At 50.7% G+C, this 22,156-nt stretch overlaps 1 protein-coding gene across 3 annotated transcripts in view; it reads left to right on the forward strand.

Annotated features, from left to right (window-relative positions):
- SRD5A1 (steroid 5 alpha-reductase 1) overlaps positions 1 to 19,215 on the forward strand; it is a 39,256-nt gene extending 20,041 nt beyond the window's left edge. The window contains exons 2-4 of one of the 3 annotated variants that reach the window (XR_009187834.2): positions 1,970 to 2,136; positions 8,557 to 8,657; positions 13,814 to 13,948. Coding sequence is in view for 2 of the 3 variants with exons in the window: in XM_058306481.2 (XP_058162464.1) it covers positions 1,970 to 2,136; positions 13,814 to 13,964; positions 17,429 to 17,495 (385 nt within the window). In the remaining variant the exon portion in view is untranslated. Of the gene's footprint in view, positions 1 to 1,969; positions 2,137 to 8,556; positions 8,658 to 13,813; positions 13,965 to 17,428 lie in introns of those variants that run through there. The other 2 variants (XM_058306481.2, XM_058306491.1) reach the window with 2 other exon arrangements.
- Positions 19,216 to 22,156: the final 2,941 nt, after the last annotated feature.

A 22,156-nucleotide genomic window follows, 5' to 3' on the forward strand; every position in this document is an offset into this window, starting at 1 on the left:
ACCCTGTAAACAATAAATTCCCCTCATAAAAGCCAACCCATTTCAGGTATTTTGCATTGATAGCAGTTTGGTGTTTTGCAACTGAAATAAGCAGATCCTACCCCAGGCTGTTCTGTTTGGATCTCTTTTCAACTTCTTTGAAAGTACTTGTCTTCGTTTGCCAAAGGGCTGCTGATGCAAAGTGGGTTGGCTTTTGTAATGGGCACGTTATTGGGAGTAAGCGCTCACGGTCGTGAGGCCATGAAATGTCCAGATCATGCTACCAGCAGACATGCTTCCTCGCCCAAGGCAGCCCCTGGTGGCCCTGGGGTCCGGCCACGTGGGGAAGGCGGGGATCTGGCCTCTCTCCGCCCATCGGGGCTTCTCTGCCCTTCCGCAGCCGTGGGTGACCCTGGCGCCCTCTCTCCCGTGGCCAAACACGGCGGCTGCCCTTTCCTCCGCGTCTGTGTCCCCCTCCCTCTGTGTCTCCATTTATATTGGACCCAGCCCTGCGCTGACGGGCCCCACCTGGAAAGGCCCGGGAATGGATTAGTTCAGGAGCATAAGCTTTTTCTTCTCTGGGATTCATAAAAGAACTTCAGATGTCCCCAGCGCTCCCCCTGTGGTTTATTCCACATCGACTCTGAGGAGAGGCCACTTCTTCCTCCCTCCACACTGGGCCCCGGCTGAAAAAACAAACAGCCAGCAGCACCCCCAAACACCTGTGGGCTCGCCAAGGGCCCAGGAAGGCCCCTCCAGCGCCGCCTTGCGTTTTAATTCCCGGCGCTGGGGCTCCCAGGGCCGGCCCTCCTCAAGAAACTGTTTGCACCCAAAGGCCCTGTGAAAGGTGTTCCAGGGCTGCTTTCTTTGGCTGCGGCATTCACCTCCCCGTTAGGAGGCGGCGCTCCCTGCTTGGCTAACACCTGAGTCCCTCGGTACCTCCCTTTGGTGGTGTTTTCCTTTCCTTTTTTTTTTTAACATGAAGAAATTCTGCTGTGATGAGATTCTTTTTTAAACTTTCTCCCTGTCCTGTCTGTCGCTTCCCTGGGAGTTAGGAATATCACAGCAAGCGTTCAGGCTGGCAGCCTTGAGGGCCGTTGTCCATCTTAGCTGTCGTGTCATTGCGTACTAAAGGATTTGTTGCCATCTGCTTCAATAACAAAAACACCCACCTCTACTGTACCTTAAAAACAGGACAACCGAAGTCCATTTTTTCTCTCATTGTTTCAACACAATGGCTATGTCGTGATAAGAAAGTAAAATGTACAGTGACGTGCATGGCAGTCAGAGCACTGTCGAGTGGTAACTTCCTCTTTGCAATTTGTCAGGCACCGAGCAACAATGCATAGTAAAATTAATACCTCAAGAGGGTTGCTGCACCTGCTCTCTGCTTCCTTGGACTCAGCCAGGACAACTAAAAAGGAGATGATGATAGACAATAACCATCCCAAGGAACAGAGAGAGTCTACAACTGCAAGCAACATAGTCCCATCCATCTGCCCCGTGGGACCTAAGCCCCCTCTCATATAGAGGAGGAGTGGGTATCACCATCCCCAAATCCTCAGGATTGGGGAATGAATGATGGGATAGAGTAGACTACTGTTATTCTACTATAGACTTACTATTCTAGCGATGGAAGAACTCTTATCATTGATATAGAGGCAGTGTCCACCAGAGGTTCTGAGGGGAGGGATAGTGAAAAATAGGTGTAATATGGGGGCATTTTTGGGACTTTGGAATTTCTGAATGACCTTACAATGACAGATACCGGTCATTATATATACTGTCATAACTTACAAAATTGTGCTGGGGAGAGTGTAAACTACCATGTAAACTATAATCCATGCTTAGTGGCAATGCTCCACAATGTATTCATCAATTGTAACAAATGAACCACACACACACACACACACACACAAACCCCCAAGAGAATTGCAGAAGTAATATTCCTTAGCTTTTTTGAAATTTGTTTGTTTCTTGTTTTCTTAAGGTCCTTGATTTACCCGTTTCTGATTCGAGGAGGAAAGCCAACGCCCTTCTTTACGTGGATTTTCGCCTGCATATTCTGTACCTATAATGGCTACTTGCAAAGCAAATACCTGAGCCAGTATGCGGTGTATGATGAAGACTGGGTAACTGACCCCCGTTTTCTAACAGGTGACTGCGTGGTGGTGGACTCCACTTGCTCTAAGAGCTCCTAGCTTTTATTTTCCTGTTCAGTAGTACCAGCCAGAAAGTGCTAACGCTCAGGGAGCTGGTGAAGGGACAGAGTCCCCAGGGGGAGAGCCAGGGGAGAGCCAAGGAAGAGTCACCTGGCCCAGCGCGTCACAGGAGCGGGCGATGGCACAGGTGTGGAGCGCCTGGCCAGGGCAGGCATCCAAATGGCCAATGGCTGTTCCCGGCGTCCACCTAAAAATAGCAGCAAGCTATAGCAGAGTGAGCAGTGGACCAAGATTGAGGAGATTTGGGCATTTTTTTGGCCATGTAATTTGAGACAATCATTAACCCTTCCATAGTTTCTTCTGTAATGTGGGTAGAAGTTGGACTGAGTTATTTTCCAACAATACAATTCGACTTTTTTTAACACGAAATGACTTTCAACTTTTAGCTTTGTGAAGTCCTTGAATTATTTTTTTCATTAACTAATATAAATTAATATACATTTTAAATTTATAATTATACCCTTCTAAGTTCTGAGCAAAATGAAGATAAAACATGGACAATAACAAATTATTGCAAGGGCATTAAAATATGTAATCAATCTCACAGCCGTTCTATATGAAGACTTTTCTGTGTTTGTTTAGTTTCTCCTTTTAGCTCTTGGAAATTATAGCACATTCAGATGAGGCTTTCCTCCGTGGACATGTGTGAAGGGTCTGAAATTGGTCCATCAAATTTTCTAACTACTCAGTAGCTCCTTAGCTTAAACCACATAGAGTAACCTGACATTTCATTTGCTTTTTCTCTACATATATAAATTTATAACAATAGGAAAAAAGTAACATTCAAATGGACATCATTGTTGACAAAGCACTTGCACTTTTCTTGGTCAGATTTTTTCCCTGTGGATTACATTTCACCCCACGGGTTGTGCTCATCATACCTGAGAACTGTTCTAATGACACGTGTCCTCCTCTGTAAACTGAGGCTTGGATGAGAAGGTTTAAGATCCCCGTCTAGCTCCCTGAATCTGTGCACCCATGAAATGCTGAATGACGGCATTTGGGCAGTACCCAAATATCTTCCTGATTTACCTGGTTTGGGTCCACATTCTTTTCTTCCAACTCTCAGGAGAAAGGAGCACCTTGGCCCTCTGTGGAGAGCCGCGCAGAGCCGTTGGGTGCAGACGCGATGGCCTTTTCAAAGGAGAAACGCAAGGTCAGGAAGCTTAAACAGGGCCCCAAGGCTAAGTCTAATAAGTAGCGGAGTCGGGGTTTAAACTACCTCACCATGCGGACTCCCCCAAAATAGGCAGCGAAAAGTAAGAGAAGGGAGGATTTTTTTTAAAACAAAAGATGGGAATTTTCTTAAATGTTCATTTGAGATTCTCACAGGAATCATTTCTAAAATGAATTGTTTGGATAATCTGATGAACAATAACAACAACAAAAATCCTTTTGGTCTGCGTATTTGAATGTCATTTAAAATAACTCTACAGGTAAATCTCCTCACCTAGAGATAAGAGGTCAGTCTTTGAAAGCTCACCTAAAGTTTAAGCCATCAATAAATTGTATAAAAGCAATTAAACAAAGGATTTGAAAATTAAAAAAAAAATTTAATTAAAGATACATGAAACTGGGAAATGAATTAGGACATATTTTTTGTATAACATGTCTTTCATAGATTATAGTTTTTCTGAAGAGACAATCATTACATTACGCAATTAATTACATTTATGATAGACACTGTAAAGAGTTAAACAACAAGAATAAAATTCTTTAAAAAAATTTTCAGTTGCAGTAAAAATGTTTAATCTGGAAGATTTTACACCAAGATTGGTAAGGTCCCTAAAAATGGAATTAAATGTTTAGCTTAGGTGAACACAAACACTAGCTTTTGTTGTTTGTTGTTTGTTTTTTATCAGTTTAACTAATAAGAGAACCATCTCCTAGGAGTGAAATAAAGCAAGCAAGGAATTTTGATTCTTTCTGGAACCTCAAGTCGGAAGCCAAGTCACCTAGGGATGACATGCTGAAATCCAGAAAATGTAGCTAATCCACTTTAAGTTTATGGATCAAATAAGTGCTTTATACAAACACTGCAAAATTTGGTATAACTTACTTAGGAAAGAGAGCCAGTTACAGCAGTGGAATCAAGAGGAAGAACTCTTAAAATCCTTGCAGTGTCCAGAAGACTTCAAATGTCTTTTCCTAATTATGAAAAACGTGAATGTCACTGGGAAGACTGATGAGTTCTAGTGGCCCAGAGTGTTCACTTCTTTGAGATTGAATTGACTGCCACCACAACACACTGTCTACACTTCTCACTCCTTTTCTGTTCTCAGACCAAATTAACCTCTTATCAAATGCACTTTTTCCTTTTATAGTGCACTGTCTGGGCATTTTTGCTTTTCCTTGTTGAACTTAAATGACAAGTCTCACCACTGAAGATTTTTAAGAACTGGAGAGACGGTGTTTTCAGGAAACTGGGACAACTGGGAAGAGCCATATGGCTGAAGCTCCATGGTCATGAGCAGGGAAAGAGGAACAGACCCAGGATCTACAGCTGATGAGTTAGCAGAGAGGGGGTGGAGGGCTGGACCCAGAGCACCAGCTGATTAGTTAGAGGAGGGCAGGGAGGAGGGCTGGACTCAGGAGCACCAGCTGATGAGTTAGCAGAGAGGGGGTGGAGGGCTGGACCCAGAGCACCAGCTGATTAGTTAGAGGAGGGCAGGGAGGAGGGCTGGACTCAGGAGCACCAGCTGATGAGTTAGCAGAGAGGGGGTGGAGGGCTGGACCCAGAGCACCAGCTGATTAGTTAGAGGAGGGCAGGGAGGAGGGCTGGGCCCAGGAGCACCAAATGATGAGTTACCAGAGAGTAGGGAGGAGGGCTGGGCCCAGGAGCATTGTGTGATGAGTAAGCAGAGATTAGGGAAGAGGGCTGGATGGAGGAGCATGGACTGATGAGTTAGCAGAGTACAGGGAGGAGGGCTGGACCCAGGAGAACTGTTGATGAGTGAGAGGAGAGCAGGGAGGAGAGCTGGAACCAGGAGCAGTGTGCTGTGAGTAAGCAGAGAGCAGGGAAGAGGGCTGGACGCAGGAGCACTGGCTGGTGAGTTAGAGTGGGGAGGAGGGCTGGACCAAGGAGCACCAGCTGATGAGTTAGAGGAGATTGGGTTGGAGGGCTGGATCCAGGAGCACTGAGTGATGAGTTTGTTTAGAGTGGGGAGGAGGGCTGGGTGCAGGAGGCAGTCTGATGAGTTAGAGAACAGGTATGAGGACTGCACCCAGGAGCACTGACCGAAGAGTAACCAGAGAAGAGGAAAGAGGGCTGGTCCCAGTAGCATGGACTGATGAGATAGAGGAGAGCAGGGAGGGTGGCTGGATGCAGGAGCACTGAAGGACCACTTAGCAGAGAGCCAGGAGGAAGGCTGCATGCAGGAGCATCAGCTGATGATTTACAGGAGAGCAGGGAGGAGGACTGCACCAAGGAGCACTGCCTGATGAGTTACCAGACAGAAAGGAAGAGGGCTAGTCCCAGTAGCACTGACTGATAAGACAGAGGAGAGCTGCAAGGAGGGCTAGACCCAGGAGCACTCGCTGGTGAGTTAGAGGAGAGCAGGAAGGAGGGCTGGAGCCAGGTGCAGTGTGCTGTGAGTAAGCAGAGAGCAGGGAAGATGGCTGGACCCAGGAACACCAGCTGATGAGTTAGAGGAGAGCGAGGAGGAGGGCTGGATGCAGGAGCACTGACTGATGAGTTAGCAGAGAACAGGGAGGAACGGTGGGCTTGGAGCTGTGGCTGTTGAGGTAGCAGAGAGCAGGGAGGGGGACTGGATGCAGGAGCATCAGTTGATGATTTAGAGGAGGGCAGGGAGGAGGACTGCAGCAAGGAGCACTATCTGATGAGTTACCAGAGAGAAATGAAGAGGGCTACCCAGGAGCACTGACTGATGAGTTAGCAGGGAGTGGAAGGAGGGATGGACACAGGAGGACTGGCTGATGAGTTACTAGAGAGCAGGGAGGAGGGCTGGACACAGGAGCACTAGCTGACGAGTAAGCAGAGAGCAGGAGGAGAGCTGGATGCAGGAGCACTGGCTCATGAATTTAAAGAGAACACAGAGGATGGCTGGACCCAGGAGCACTGACTGATGAATTAGAGGAGAGTGGGGTGGAGGACTGAATGCAGGAGCACCAGCTGATGAGTTCGCGGAGAGCGGGGAGGAGGACTGCACCCAGGATCATTGACTGAAGAGTTACCTGAGAGAAGGGCAGAGGGCTGGTCCCATGGCACCGACTGATGAGATAGAGGAGAGCCAGAGGACGGTTGGATGGAGGAGCACTGATGGATGAGTTAGCAGAGAGCCGGGTGGATGGTTGGACCCAGGAGCAGTAGCTGATGAGTTAGAGGAGAGAAGGGAGGAGAGCTAGAACCAGGAGCATTGTGCAATGAGTAAGCAGACAGCAGGGAGGAGGGCTGGTCCCAGGAGCACTGGCTGCTGAGTTGGAGGAGAGCAAGGAGGAGGGCTGGATGCAGGAGCACTGGCTGATGAGTTTGCAGAGAGCAGGGAGGAGGGCTGGTTGCAGGATCACTGACTGATGAGTTAGTAGAAAGTGAGGAGGATGTCTGGACCCAGGAGCACTGACTGATGAATTAGAGGAGAGTGGGGTGGAGGACCGAATGCAGGAGCACCAGCTGATGAGTTAGAGGAGAGCGGGGAGGAGGGCTGGAGCCAGGAGCACTTACTGATGAGATAGAGGAGAGCAGAGAGGAGGGATGGATGCAGGAGCACCAGCGGATGCCTTAGAGGAGGGCAGGGAGGAGAACTGCACCCAGGAGTCCTGTCTGAAGAGTTACTAGAGAGCAGGGAAGAGGGCTGGCCCCAGGAGCACTGTGCGATGAGTAAGCAGAGAGCAGGGAGGAGGGCTGGATGCAGGAGCACTGACTGACGAGTTAGCACGGAGCAGGGAGGAAGACTGGACCCAGGAGATGCTGGCTGGTGAGGTAGCAGTGAGCAGGAGGAGTGCTGGATGCAGGAGCACTGACTAATAAGTTAGCAGAGAGCAGGGAGGAGGGCTGGACCAAGAAGCACTGAGTGATGAGTTTGCTTAGAGCAGAGAGGAAGGTTGGATGCAGGAGCACTGGCTGAAGAGTTTACATAGAGCAGGGAGGGGGGTTGGACCCTGTAGCACTGGCTGATGACTTAGAGGAGAGCAGGGAGGAGTGCTGCAGCAAGGAGCACTATCCGATGAGTTATCAGCAGGGAAGAGGGCTGGTCCCAGGAGCACTGGCTGCTGAGTTGGAGGAGAGCAGGGAGGAGGGCTGGATGCAGGAGCACTGGCTGATGAGTTTGCAGAGAGCGGGGAGGAGGGCTGAACCCAGGAGCAGTGTGTGATGAGTAAGCAGAGAGCAGAGAGGAGGGCTGGGCCGAGGAGCACTGCTGATAAATTAGCAGATAGAGTACCAAAGAAGTACTCCCAGAAACTGCATCCCTTGGGGGTCTACATATAGAATAAAGCATGTGCTAGTTTTCACCCCTCCCCTGAAAAGTGGACATTACAGTAGTACTTGCTTCCTCATGTTCTATGATGAATAAATGATATAAATCAACCCCAGGGGCTGACTGTCAGGTGAGAAGACCTTTTCCTAGCAAGAAGCCTCGTGCCAATGTCATAAATCATTTTTCTAATTATACCAGTCATTCCAAAAACATACATTGTAGCCGTCAAGTCAAAATATTATGCACGGACTAGATAGTTTGCTTATATTAAAAAAACAAATCCCTGCCGGCAATGCTTAAAATCTCGTTTCAGTCTGGTGGCCTGCTGGACGGCAACGTCCTCGAAATGGCTCGGCCTGTACCATGGGGGCTTCTTAGGGTAGAAGCTCACAGTCCCAAGGCTGTGAGCACATGCACACGGAGGCCTCACCTGGCCATGCTTTCTCCCGGCTGCCGGACCCTGACTCCTCGCTCACGGGGCAGGCACATGGCGGTGCCTGCGGGGGCCTGCCTTCAGCCTCTGGCTTCCGTGGCTTTCCTCTCGTGCTCCTGTGGCTGCCCTCTGCTTCTCTCTCCTTACTCTTGCCATTTCTGAAGGACCCCAGGAGGCACTTCCCCAGGCCACGCCCGACTGAAGTGACCTAATCCAAAGTCCCACCTGCTATGGCTTCACACCCCAGCAGTGGACCAGCTCTCAGGACAGAACACTCCAGAGTCCGTAAAAGCCTCCAACTCCCATGTCTATTTTTCCAAAATAAAGGACAACGTTTGTTAAAGTGAATCTCACTCCCAGTTACGGCTCATGAGCTACACTAGTGGTTGCCATTTGAAGGGTGTCAGTAAATACTGTCCAGTCAGACTTGGGCTCTTCAATTCTGTAGCACATTAACCTGAACAGCCTTGATTTTTTTCTCCCTGAGGTTTTGTCTTGTGGTAGTGGGCATGCTGATAAACATCCATTCGGATCATATTCTGCGGAATCTCAGAAAACCAGGGGAGACTGGATACAAAATACCCAGGGGTACGTACTAAACGTGGAGAATTCATGTTAAGATTGTTTTGCGTGCCGTCTTGCTCTTTTAGTTTTGCCTGATCTGCTAAGTGACAATACAGTATTTATTAGCAAGGGTTTCAGCGTGAGTCACTCCTGGGAGCAGCGGCTATTTTTGGTGTCTTACTAGAATAGCAAAAAGAACTCACTCTGGCTAACTGAATGGCGAAGCAGTAAGTCCAGTCCAGTCGTATCTGCCTTTGGGAAGAGAATGTGAGGAAGAATTTATGGTTTACAAGGTGTGTCTGATACTTCTGTGTTGGGTAATAGAATGGAATAGATATCTTGATTAACACCACCTTTGAAAACATTCAAGATTTTCAAGTCTCTTTAAAACGCATCATTGCACCCCCAAGAAAGGAAGCGACCACGAGAGGAGGCAGGGACCTAACGGAATGCTGGAGTCCAGAGCTCTTCCCGGGCTTTGGGGGGCCCGTCGCTGCCCCACCCCTGGACGGTCAGACATCTCTCAAGCCACAGCCTGGGTTCTGAGCGGTGGCCGTGCACCCATGCCCGGCGAGGCTCCTGGAGGAGCTGCCCTCACCGAAGGCCCCAGAATCCCAGCGGATCGAGTTCCACAGAACAAGAGGACACACTGAAAAGTGAGAGAACCCACAAGGAAATCGGACACCATGGAAAGAAGAGTTAGACCGTAATTAAACCTGGAGGACTTCAGATATTAGAATGAGTAAAAACAGCTTACAAAGTGAGGGCTGAAGAACTTTAGTGAAAGAGGGTTGAAGTTAGGGGTAAAACAGAAACATGCCGTATAAAAGTCTAAGCAGGTAGAACACAGAAATCAGTAGCGCTTCATCCCTCCCACTTAGGTTCCTGGAATCTATACAAAAATAACAACCCAAACAAACAAACAAAACCACAAACCCGGCAAGCCCCAGCCGACTTACACAGCGGCCCAGCTGACTCACGACCCACGGAACCAGCCTCTCGCGGGGACACTCCACTCCACCGCGCTGTCCTGTGCGTGTAGGGCAGGCGTGGTGGGAGGAGACCAAATCAGGGGCGTCCTGCACCTTCAGCCCCCAGCAGGCAAGGGGCGAGGCGGGTGCCGGAGGAGAGAGGGAGGGTGAGCTCGCACCCAACCCGCAGCCTCCGGGTGAATGACCCGGGTGGACAATCCACCGGCAGGAGCTCAGCCCCAGGAGAGGGCCCTGCCCAAGAGGCTGGACGGGAGGCAACGGCCCAAGTCTGGGAAAGGCAGACTGCAGAGATGCAGAGAGTGGCAGGAGGGGACCTCCCCGCGGAAGGCAGGGTCCCAGGTTGGAGCTGGAAGCAGTGCCGTGGACAGACGAGCGTCGCCGCCAGCAGCAGCGGAGGGCTGCTCGTTGAGCCGGCAGACCCTTGGGGCCTCTGCCCGCTTTCCCTGGGTCTCCCGCCACGGGTGGCTGACCCATCCTGGAATCCAACATGTTCACGCCTGGCGGTGGGAAATGGCATACTGCAAATGCACGACGCGGAAGGAAGCAAAACAGGAGGGCAGCAAAGCTTGTATGTAGGCAAAGAAAGCTCGTTTCCCGAAGCGGAGGAAAACGCTTTAAATTCGACCCATGTTTTAAACCCGGAATGAAGCGACCGCGGTATCAGTGCTCATTAGGGAAATCCCGCCGGGAGTACCTGCGGCCCCCAAGCCTAGCTCCTGACTTGCGGCGGGGGAGGCGGCCCCCCTGCCCCCCACTTCCTCGCCCACCTCCCAGGGCTCCCCGTCGCCGGTGGCCGCAGAGGCTGGACCCCTGACGTAGCTGGCTGGGGTGCGTTCCTGGTGGGTCTGGGCGGCTCTGAGGTCAGACCCAGCGGAAGGGCCGAGCTGGACACGGGACCCCCAGCCAGGGGCAGCAGGGGCAGTGGGGCCTGAGCTCCAGCACCTTCGGAAAGTGGCCATGTCTGAAATCCTTCCTTTTTAATCATTAAAATAAAAGGTACTCAAGGGGCAAGAAAGAGCCCACAGGGGGTAGAAACGCCTAGAAGAGAGAGCGCGAAGAGCGAGAGCTTCACCACGCGGTCGCCTGGCACCCGCTGAGCACGTGTGGCTCACCTACGGTGTCGTCGCGCGCCTCTTGTCAGGGCACACGTATTGTGTCGCTACGTACATCCTGAAGTCCATGAAGAAGAGGTCCGAAACAGTGCAACAGAGCAAATGTTTTAACCATTAAGGCAAGGAAAATGTTGTGAAATGAAATAAGCTCAGCTCTCCCTTTTGAGGGAAACATACATATCAGGGAAAATTGACACAAGTTGGTCGCCACCAGGAATCCTTTATGCAGCGAGTGGCTCGTAGCGGAAAGCCCCTCAGATTTCGTGGTGACAGCACTCAGTGCCGTGGACGGCGACGGGCAGCTGTAAGAGGCGGTGCCCAAGGAACATGCAGCCAGCCCCGGGGGCCCTTACCTGGGAAGCTGAAGGCTGGCTTGAGCAGCCAGAGCCCAGGGAAGGCGTCCAGCGCTCTGCATGAGGGTCACCGTCGGTCTATTTTGTAACTGGCTGATTCATGCAACTCTCTTGATTTCCAGGAGCTTTTTCCACTGACATTTTTACTTTTCCCAGGGCACGGCTGTGGCATCTTAATTCAACAACTATTGTCTCTTTCAGTCTCACCCCCCAGAACTCTGTTAATAAAGCTGGCACACACTGCCCAGGTCACAGGAGTGAAATCACAAAAGACATAGCCATGAAGACAAGGACAGACGTGCAGATAAGATGTCCTGATAACCGAGACACAGGGTCAAGCAGGGGACAGAATATCTGCCACAACGTATGATAAATACATCATCTTGTTTTGCAGTGTGTTGTTCTTAAGCAATAAGTGTACAACAGGGATATCTTTTAGCAATTTCCTAGTATAGGCTTTTCTCTCCAATTACACGCTCACCAGCCTATCTGTGTGGCTCAAACAAACAGTGAGCCCCCCAGCACCGGAGGCCTGCAGGGCGAGTTCACTGCTTCGTGCATGTGAAAGGCATCACCTGCCGGACCTGCCACCGACAGCGGCCTGAGGTTGCCTGAGCGCAGAGGAGGGTGGCATCGGCAGAGGCTGTTGCTGGCTCCTCCTGCCTCTGTGGACCTCACATGCAGGTGGCCAGCACCTGAGGTTCAGGGCCTGCGCTCGGGGTAAACTGATGCACAGGAGATAGGTAGATAAGTGGCTTACAGAGATGTGCAAATAAGGGAGTATCGCTGCTCCGAGGTTCTACCCCTCGGAGGGAGCACCACTGTAAATGGTGCACATCCTTGCAAACATTTCTCCACACAGACACACCACACACATTTTATGTGCATGATGTCCCATTGCACATTATGTTTGAGGTTGACATTTTATGTTATCATAAGAAGTTTACTGGTCAGTGATTTTGGTGTTATGAATTATTTCAAGCTTACAGGAAAGTAGAGAGCATGATATTATGCGTACGCCCTTCCCCCACCAACTTCCTCGGTGCGTTGCTATCTTGTGCTCAGACCCTTTTCTTTCTTTTTAAGAAATAAAGCTTCAGCTCCAGCTGAAGCCCCAGAAGCTTCCGAGGCTCCCTGGGGTCCTGTGGTATTTGTTGAAATTGACGTTGTCACCCAGGCCGTGCTCACTTTTTCTCCGCATCCTGCCCTCACCCACGCTAGAGCGTTCTTGGCTTTAGCGCAGAGGCGCCGTTAGAAGCTGGAGCTGACCTCGCCAGGCCTGGACATGACGCCCCAAGAACCAGCACCACTTGGCGGTTTGGAGCTGTACTTCCCCCAGAAAAGCAGGTTCTTAAGCCTGACGCAGTCCTGCGGTGAGAACCCTCAGCACAGGACCTTGGATGAGGCGACTTCAGCTGAAGCGTGGTCCACCCCCAGCAGCTTAGGGCTTCAGCCTGTTCCTGGAATCCTCGATAAGGAGAAGGAAATTCAGAAAGCCACCAGAAGCAAGCAGCTGAGGGTCAACAGAACCCGGAAGGGAGGGAGAGGCCAGGAGGGGCCGCCACGTGCCTCGCCCCGTGACGGGGGAGCCCAGCACCGAGGATCTCCGGCAGCGCGCCCGGAGCACCAGTCCTCAGGGAGACTGCGTCACCTTGAGGACGCCTTGTCTTGGCCTTCTAGCCTCAAAACTGTGAGCCAAGGAAGCCCCATTGTTTAAGCCGACCCACTGCACGGCGTTTGCTTCCGCAGCCAGACCTTACACACCCCATTCCACCCAGCCACAACGCCGCCATCCGCGTGGCAGCCCCTGGGCAGCCTCCTGTCCTCCCTTGCAGCCAGGACCTCCGCCAGCCGTGCCTCTTTCCCCTGGCCCTTGGGATGTGCCAGTCTCTGCTCTCCAGCCAGAGGGCCTTCGCGGCCACCCTTTCTGTCAGGAACGGCCCCTGCCCCAGTCCAACCCTCCCTGCAAGCATGGGCCAGCCCTCACCTTCTCAGTGGGATGCATTCTCACCCCCCCTCTCTGTGACTGCAACCTGCCCCCACCCCATCATACCAACCTCACACCCGCTCTGGCCTTACTCTCTATCATACAATATGCTACTTATTACACTTTAGTTCTTGTTCTAGGTGTTGGTTGGTTGGCCTGCTTGGACATGGGGCCTCCAAGTGCTTCCCATGGCCCGACATAGTACAGACTCGATGCATTTTTGAATATTCAATTCATTGGGTGGGTGGATGGATGGATGGATGGATGGATGGATGGATGGATGGATGGATGAATTTGCACTTGAAAATGAATATTTTTTTCCATTGTCACTCTAGGGTTGTTTGTAAGTCCACTTTAGTAAGCCAAAATGAATAATGAATACTAGAAAGCTGTTACTCATTACTCTATATCCTTGCCTAGGTTTTGTTGCTTTGCTCTGTTAACTAGTAAAGTGGTATATTAAATGCCCCCACTCTCACTGCAGATTTTTTCTATTCAGATAGATAGATAGGTATTGATACAGGTATACGGTTGGCTCTCAGAAGTTTTGATATGAAATAGTAACACTTGTAATATGGGATGTGGTTCATTGATTGAAATTTTGTAAAGGTCATAACTGTTTTCTTGCCATAGTTGGACTTAAGTTTTCCAAGTGAGTATTCACCAGCCTAAGTCGGTGTTTCATTAGATGTCATTTTGTAGTAAATGCACTTCTGTGGTCTATGCTTTCTTCTAGGAGGCTTATTTGAGTATATAACTGCAGCCAACTATTTTGGGGAGATAACTGAGTGGTGTGGCTTTGCGCTTGCCAGCTGGTCCATTCAAGGCGTGGCGTTTGCTCTGTTCACATTTTGTATTTTATCTAGCAGAGCAAAACAGCATCATGAGTAAGTTTTTGAAGTGCTTCCAGCACTTTAATTTGTCTTCTGCACTTTATTTTAATAATTTTCAGGTTAGGTTTTTGAATTGTGAATATTTGAGTCATTAAATCCCAATTTACACCAGGCTTTAACCTAAACAAGCCCAAAACCAAGCAAATAACTGCAGAATAGCCCTGCTTTCTGGAATCATCAAGTCTGTGTCAGCCCCATCTTCTCCAGTGTGTTTTCAGACACTTGGAATTTATGCTGAACCCGCAGTTAAGCTACACAGCGAACAGGGAATCCAGGAATCTGATTTGAAAAGCAGGATTCAGATCAGAAAGGACTGAGCAACAACACCTTCAGAGAACTCTAAAATCAGAAGCTGGAGGGGAGTCGCAGCTCCAGGCCATGCTCGTGAACGTGGGGTCCCCAACGTGCTCCGGAGGCTCTCTGCACCCCCTCAGCTTGCATCACTTTCCGGAGGGGCCTGTGATCCCTCTGGGCATTAAACTCTTAAAAAAAAAATCCAAGGACATTGAGGCTGAAATGACCTCAGAGATGGGGGCTCAAAGAGCAAGTCACAGCCCACGTAGGAGCCTTGTCCGGTTAAGAAGCGTGAGCTCTTGGCAACAGCGCACCATCTTCGAGCCACTGTCAGTATCAGGATGTTCCCCTGACAAGGGGGTGCCAAGAGCAGCTGATAACGGAGGTTTGGCTCGGCAGCTCCGGGAGAGCCTGGGAAAGTGAGAGGCTGCGCAGAGTTCAGCTTTTGTCAATGGTACGAGGTCAATATTACACCGGTTCAGGGCAATCCCTATGCAAACTCCAGCAGCCTCCTTGCAGCCATTGGAAAATGGATCCTCACATTCACATGGAACCCCAAGAGGCCCTGGAGAGCTCTCTGGGTTTAGGGGAGACTAGACTGATAGCAGGGGTAGAGGAAAAGGCCCAGCCTTTTTTAAGAAGAGTGCAGGGGTTTACTTCCCAGCCTTACCCAGGAGAGATGCGAAGGCTTGCTCCCAGAGATCACGGAGGATGAACGCCAGGGTGGCTGCTGGGTCGTGCAGAGAAGGACCCGCCACTGTGAGGTCCCTCAAGAAGCACCTACACTGTTTCCAGGGAGGTCATTGTACCGATGAGCTTGGGGCACTCACATAGAGACAAGGAGGACAGAGTCCCAGACACATTCCAGATTCCAGAGCCATTCTGGGGAAATGGGATCACTGGGAAAGACAGCGAGGAAAGAGCTGGAAGGCGGGAGGACCATGGAGGCAAAGGGGGCTTTGGGAAAAGGGTTATGGGGTCAGGAAGGACTTTGGTTTCCAGAGAAGAGGGCGGCGCGAGGCCAGCCTGGGAGCCGTTCTACCTCGACTGGGCAGTGAGAAAGTAAAGGGGGTAAGTGTCACGGTTGAAAACCCTGGGTTTTTCCTGTTTGAGGACATTGCCATTCTAGAACTTGTTTCTCTAGAAAATGCTTTTTCAGAACCAGAAAGCCACATGCTCCAAACAGACTTGGTTGAAATAGTGCCGTCACTTTAGACTAAACGTACCTGACAGAGTCTTGGGAATTGAAGAAAGCCAGGTGGGCTTCACGCCACGGCAGCGCAGCCCGCTGCCAGAGAGCCTGAAGCGCCGTGACCCTCAGGAGCCAGCATCCTTCGTGCCAGCGCCGGGCTCCAGGGCCCAGGCGGAGGGACCGGGTCCCTTCTGGGGTCAGCCTCCTGCCTGGGGGAAAGTGCACACACTAAGCTCTGGGTGAGCCCTGAAAACAGCAGCCGCCTGCAAGAAGGGTCTGCGGTAGCACGTTTAGCATCCTGGTCTGAAGATACCGGAGAGGGCCTTGTCCAGGTAGGGGTCACTGAGCTCTCCACAGAGGCGATGAAGTGGCACATCAGTGCCCGCCTGACCATCATAAAATCAAGGCCAAAAAACGGTGACCTGTTCAGGATCCCGTAAGTGACATTTTTAGTTCAATGCATGTGAAAAATATCAACCGCGCTTTACGAAAATACCGACGCACTTGTGGGTCAGTCACAAAATGTATTTCTTGATAGCTATTGTGAGTTCAGAGATTAAATGGATGAAAAAGATTTGCTCTTTTATAAATGAACAAAAGTATATTTTATTCCTGTACAGTGGTTTTCTGGGAAATAAGCTTAACCAAGGTGACGTGCATACCTCAGTTGGGTGAGACGACTCTGGTGTAGGGCGTGTCCTTTGGCCGTCCCCGCTCTCCAGCCGCCCCGCTCTCCAGCCCTTCCCGGGAAGTGGCTGAGGCCCTCGTCACGCCCTGCCCAGGCACAGGCCCAGCCCCTGGGGTTTTGCTGGTTTCGAGCTCTCGGGCTGTGCTGTCCTCCACCCTCACTCTCTTGGGGCCAGCGTGTCCCTCTTTGATTGACATTTTCCAGAGGGAGAAGCTCTTGCGAGCGTACTTCCGTAACTCCTAAGCAAGCTCCTTCATCAGCACCTGCCCGAGCCGGGCCCCCAGCAGCCCTCTCGCCTCCTTCCCACAGGTGAGCTGGTTTGCACGGGCACCTGGCGGGGTCTGCCGGCCCGAGCTGGGCAGGTCAATCCCTCGGCCCTCGGACCGTTCTCCACAGGCCTTTTCGCGCTCCAGGCAGCACAGGAAAGCAAATGTGCCCCGCTGATGTGTTATAATTCCGTCCTTGTGGACTACAGAGCTAAACTTATCTAAAATAAATAAGGGGCGGGGCATTTTGCTGACCTCCTTTGTTGTGTCCATGCATTTCTACTTTATTAACAGTCATCTGCTGCCCATTGCGAGTTTCAGTCTGTTTTCCTTTTTTTGCGTGTGCACTACAGAAACTCCTTGTTTTCTATTTCTCCATCTCGTCCAATTATTTTGAATTTTTCCTATCCACTTAGTTGCCAGCCTCCCCAGCTTGCTGTTATCTGAAAACAGAGGAGCTGCTTTCGTGCATCAATGCTGAAAATACCGTTTGTGTCCCATGTAGGGCTGTATTTTTCACGGCCACCAGGTTACCCCAAATCCATGTTAGGAGCGGTGTAGGGGCCACCTGGTGCTTGCCTGGGCGCCCCCTTCCCAGAGCCCTGGTCTGCACCGCCGAGTTCTCCCCCCCCCCCCATGCACGTGCCTCCCCCGGGCGACCAGCATTTTTATCATGGGTCTGCGATTTTCCCAGCCAACATAAAGATGAATTATATGGGTTACTTCTGAATCACACTTTATAATTAGATATATTTAATTAATCATGACATAGACAAAATTAAACTCTGTCTGAAGTGCCAGGGTTTTGATTTCTGTTTTTAAAAAACTTAGTCATCTTATTTTATAATGACAAATATTGTCAGGATTCTAATGACACAGAAGGTGAAGCAGATAAATGGAGTTAGAGAAAACTGGAGGTTTCCAGAGGCGCTCGAAAATTGGCGTTTTGTAACCTCTGTTAATATTCAGCTGACAAAATGATTTCCTTTATTAATGTTTACTTTTTCCATTATTTTAGGTGGTACCTTCAGAAGTTTGAAGATTATCCAAAGTTCAGAAAAACCTTAATTCCATTTTTGTTCTGAGTACATTGTCAATGAAATTCATCTCCCTTGAAGATTTTCAGTGATTTTTCTCCAGGGACTACTAGAAACGTAGGATAGCTTTGTGATTTTCCTAGCGCTTCGCCATCTTGTTCAAGAAATGCCCTGCCAGCTTTTTCTTCTTTTTTTGAGTGAATTTGTCAGCTGCCTGATAACAAACCCGAAACGAAGGTGGCAGAGCTCGGCTGCCCTCCGGGCTGGGAGTCTAGACTCTGCACAGTCCCTGCCGCCCACTTCCCTGACTCTGAACAGCCCACCCTCGTCTCGCCACGAATGGCGAAGCGTTCAGGAGACGGAACCCACAGTCATCTGCTGGCCCGTCCGAGCCAGCCTGGGAGCCCTGGTCCCAGGTCCATGGCTGGGGTCCCAGAGGCCGAGCCTGTGCACGGGGCGGGTTCTGGCCTTGCGGGGAGGGTGCGTGCGTCCCCAGGGGCCCCGCGGGCGAGGGGAGACACAGCGTGCCAGCCCGTGGCCGCTGGGCGCCCGGGCAGACGGCGTCCACGCCAGGCCCCCTGGCTCCCTGGACGGATGCCCGGACAGGGCTTGGGGAAGACAATTCCTAGGGAGCGAGCTGCTCTGTCCCCACGAAAGGAAGGGCCCCTCTGGGGCACCTGCGGGGTGGGCCTTCCAAAGGGCAGCCTGTGGGACCTGACCACTCGCCAGGCCTCTCGGGTCTAAAACGCCTTCCCTTCTGCCTCCGTCTGTGTGCACCTGGAGTTTCTAGGGCCCCCTCAGTATCTAAATAATAGCGAAAGAGCCGTTGCTGAAGTCACTCCTTGGGTGCAAAGAAGCTCCCTGGGCGGAACTTCCCACTTAACCTGCGCTCAGGTGATCCAGGGAGAGGAGTGGCGTCCTGAGACCTACCCCAGTCCCCAGGTGGCGGAGGGGGCCCTCCTGGGGCAAGGAGCCGGCACCCCCCGCGCTGGGAGCTGGCTGCCCTGCGCTGAGAACCCCTCCCACCGCCCCCTCGGCTTTTGCAGTTGGAATCGGGAGCCCAGATGGAAAGAAGTGGAAATGGAGAGACCTCCTGTTTACCCAATGACCCTCCGCCCGGCAGGAAGTGTCCAGAAAGTGCCCCACCTGGAGGGGAGGGTGGACACCGGTCCTGGGCCTCGCTGCCCTGCCCCCTGCCCCTGGCTGGCCTTGCGGCCCAGGGGCCTCCCCCACCTTTTGCCAGACCCCTCTCCTGCGGTGTCACGGGTAGCAGAGAACACGTGTGCTAAAGCTGGAAGGGACAGCTGTCCACAGGCATTGCTTTCCTGCGGGAACTCTGGCCCTCTCTCCCACCAAAGAATTCCTCGGAACTCTGAAGCAATAATAGTTTGGCTCCTCGAGTTCCTCTGGAGGACTCAGGAGTTGGAGCCAGTCTTGACCGTGGGCCCCCGGCTCGCAGCCCCCCGGCCAGGCACGGGGAGCTTGTCCTAGAGACCAGAGAAACTCACTGTGCGCTTGGCTTCCTCGGGGCCCCTTTGGATCCTCACGACCCAGTTGTACGGTGGGTTGAGTTAACTCAGAATAAAGCTTGAGGTGCCGCTAGGGCTCCCGGCGCACGTCGGGCGAGGAGTTAACACGGGAAGGGTTTATTTCTGTTGTACCTCGAGTCACTGCCCTCCTGTTCCTAAAACCTCTAACTTACTGCCTTGGTGTCGCTGTGTTAATTACGATAATTAAGGGGCTTAATAAAAGCGCTGTGAAAAGCCCACCCATTTTCCTCGGCCTCCATGCTTCCTCTGCCTTCTCCAAGCTCCAAGTTCACACATGGGGGGACTTGTCCCGCTGGAGCCTCCCCCCCCCAGGCTGTGCTCTTGCAGCGCGGCTCTGTCACCCGCACTCCATCTAGCACGTTTTTGTTGCAGTTCACTTTAGGTGTTTGATGCTTGTGTTTACCGTGAATGCGAATGCACCCCCTGAGAAATGATTTCACCAGGAAACAGCTGCCGGTGGCGTGTCCGCCCCATCTAGCCACGCTACCCAAATCCTTTTGTGGTGACTCTTCTACCCTCGCAGTGGGATCATTGGCGGGTTTTTCACATGTGCCTCAGTTTGCCAGGGCTGCTATGGCACCCATCCCCCAACGGGTGGCTGACGCGACGAGAAGGCATCAACCGAGGCGGCGCTCCCCCCGAGAGCCCCCCGGCCTCCCTTGGCTTCTCTGGCTGCGTGCCCACCTCCCCTCTAAAGGCCCCGGGGCATAGGGACCGTCCAGCCACAGTGGGGCCGGTGGACAGCGACTCAGCCCCTGACACGATGGCGACAGGAAGCCGTGTGCACCCACTGGGCTTGCGGTGTGCCCAGTGCCCTTTGCTCAGCCGTTTAAAAAGAGCCAAACACCTGCCCACAAGCACGAGGAGGAGGAACAAAGAGGAAGAATGTTCAGTTACAGCTGCACGTCCTTTGGCCTACATGCCCTCATGCCACACCTGCCGCCTCTTAAACCTGGAACACAGCTTTCCCTTTGCATGAAATGTCTAACTGCTGGAGGAAGCACAGCCCCTGTACCAGGACCCACGAGTTTTAGTCACAGCCTGTAATTACCTCCCTTCTTCCCCCAGTTACAGATTCCAAAGTTGGGCAGCTGAGTACAACTCACCTACACAGATAATATTTTCAGTCCTTGTTGCAATATTAGAAGCTGTTTATTTTTTCTTGTTTTGTTGACTTTATAGATCAGGCCAGAACTTAGAGAACAATATTGAATAATAATAGATGTGACCGTCAGGGTCCTTGTTTGTGATTTTTTAAAATTTCAATTACAAAACTTTATTACTTAATGTGAGCAAATAACTTTTGTGCTGCCAGTTTACATGCATTGAAGTAAGATCAAGAGAATGGGTGGATCGGTGATGACACATTTCCAAAGGGGAGGAAGGGCAGGTCCAATATCGGCATGGACTGCTTCAATATCGGTTCAAGCTGCCTTTCCAATAAATACCTCAAGTGGCCCGAACACGTCTCCTCTGTTGTTCTGTGGCTGCTTGGAGAGCCGGAGCCTTCGGACTGACAGAAGCAGCTTGTGGAGGGAGAAATGAGGCCAACGACCTGGAAAACAGGAGCAACGCTCTCTGCCCAGAGAGCCGGTGCTACTCCCACCCGCTGAGGGCCCCAGGAGGAAAGGTCTCAGCTCTGTGCACTTGTGGGTCCCTCTCAGTCCCCACCCAGCCCACCGCCTGGTGGGGGCCCAGTCCACAGGGCCCTGGGAGCACATGGCCAGCTGGGGGCCCAGGAACTCTGGGGAGATGGCATTCTGGAGAACATTTACTTGATATTTTACTTTACCCATCTTTTCCTCACATTTCCACACTCGTGCACAGACATAGTCTTCCAGATCATTCTAAAAGGAAGGAAAAGGGAAGTGGACATGGCTCAACTGGTAGAGTATCCACCTACCATATGGGAGGGTCCAGGGTTCAAACCCAGGACTTCCTTTACCCATGTGGAGCTGGCCCACGCGCACAAGGAGTGCCCTGCCATGCGGGGGTGTCCCCCATGTAAGGGAGCCCCACATGCAAGGAGTGCACCCCAAAAGGAGAGCTGCCCAGAATAAAAAAAGTGCAGCCTGCCCAGGAGTGGTGCTGCACTCATGCAGAGCTAACGCAGCAAGGTGACACAACAAAGAAGAGACACATTTTCCCAGTCCCACCAAAGGTGCAAGCGGACACAGAAAAACACACAGCGAATGGACAGAGAGCAGACAATGGGAGGCAGGGAGGGGAGAGAAATAAATAAAAACAAACCTTTAAAAAAATAAAAATAAAAAAATAAAAGGAAGGAAAAGATACAATCATGACTTACAGATTTGGGCATTCTTTTATTTCCTTACAAGGTTATTGGTATCTTTTCTACTTTAACCTTTGAGATAATTTCTTTGCTTTTTTTTTTGACTATTGTTATTAATCATTCTTTTTTTTTTTTTTGAGATTTTCAAATGCACTACCGTACAGATGAGAAATGAGAAAATATGTAACAACAGAGGAAATTGCAAATTATAAGAATGTATCACTTTGGCATTCCTCATCTCTTGGTTTATGTTCTTCATTAGATTTTTTCTCAGTTTATCTTTTTTGTTTACCTTGACACTAATTCTTCTTACAGTAATTTCTTCTGTATTTTCTAACTTATTCATTTCTGCTTTTGTCTTTGTTATTTTCATTTTTCAAAATTTGGAGGGATATTTTTGTTATGCATCTACCTGCTTGAATGGTACACTTCATTTATTTTCTTGACAAACACGTTTGTAAGCTTTTTAGGCTCTGTAGTACATCTAACACTGAAAGCATTTCTTTAAGTTTAATAGTATTCCCGTGTTTATTATTCCAAATAATCTCCAGTTGTACTTCTTTGGTTTTCTTTGATTTGAAGATAGTTTAGGAAAATAACTTCTATTCAGAATGATGTTTTGTACTTTTCATCCATTTCTAAAAATTTTTTTTTTTTAAAGATTTATTTATTTATTTGACTTCCCCCCCTCCCCTGGTTGTCTGTTCTTGGTGTCTATTTGCTGCGTCTTGTTTCTTTGTCCGCTTCTGTTGTCGTCAGCGGCACGGGAAGTGTGGGCGGCGCCATTCCTGGGCAGGCTGCTCTTTCTTTTCACGCTGGGCGGCTTTTCCTCACGGGCCCACTCCTTGCGCGTGGGGCTCCCCCAC

The sequence above is a fragment of the Dasypus novemcinctus genome, chromosome 2 (genome assembly GCF_030445035.2).
Source record: "Dasypus novemcinctus isolate mDasNov1 chromosome 2, mDasNov1.1.hap2, whole genome shotgun sequence".
Classification (NCBI taxonomy): Eukaryota; Metazoa; Chordata; class Mammalia; order Cingulata; family Dasypodidae; genus Dasypus; species Dasypus novemcinctus.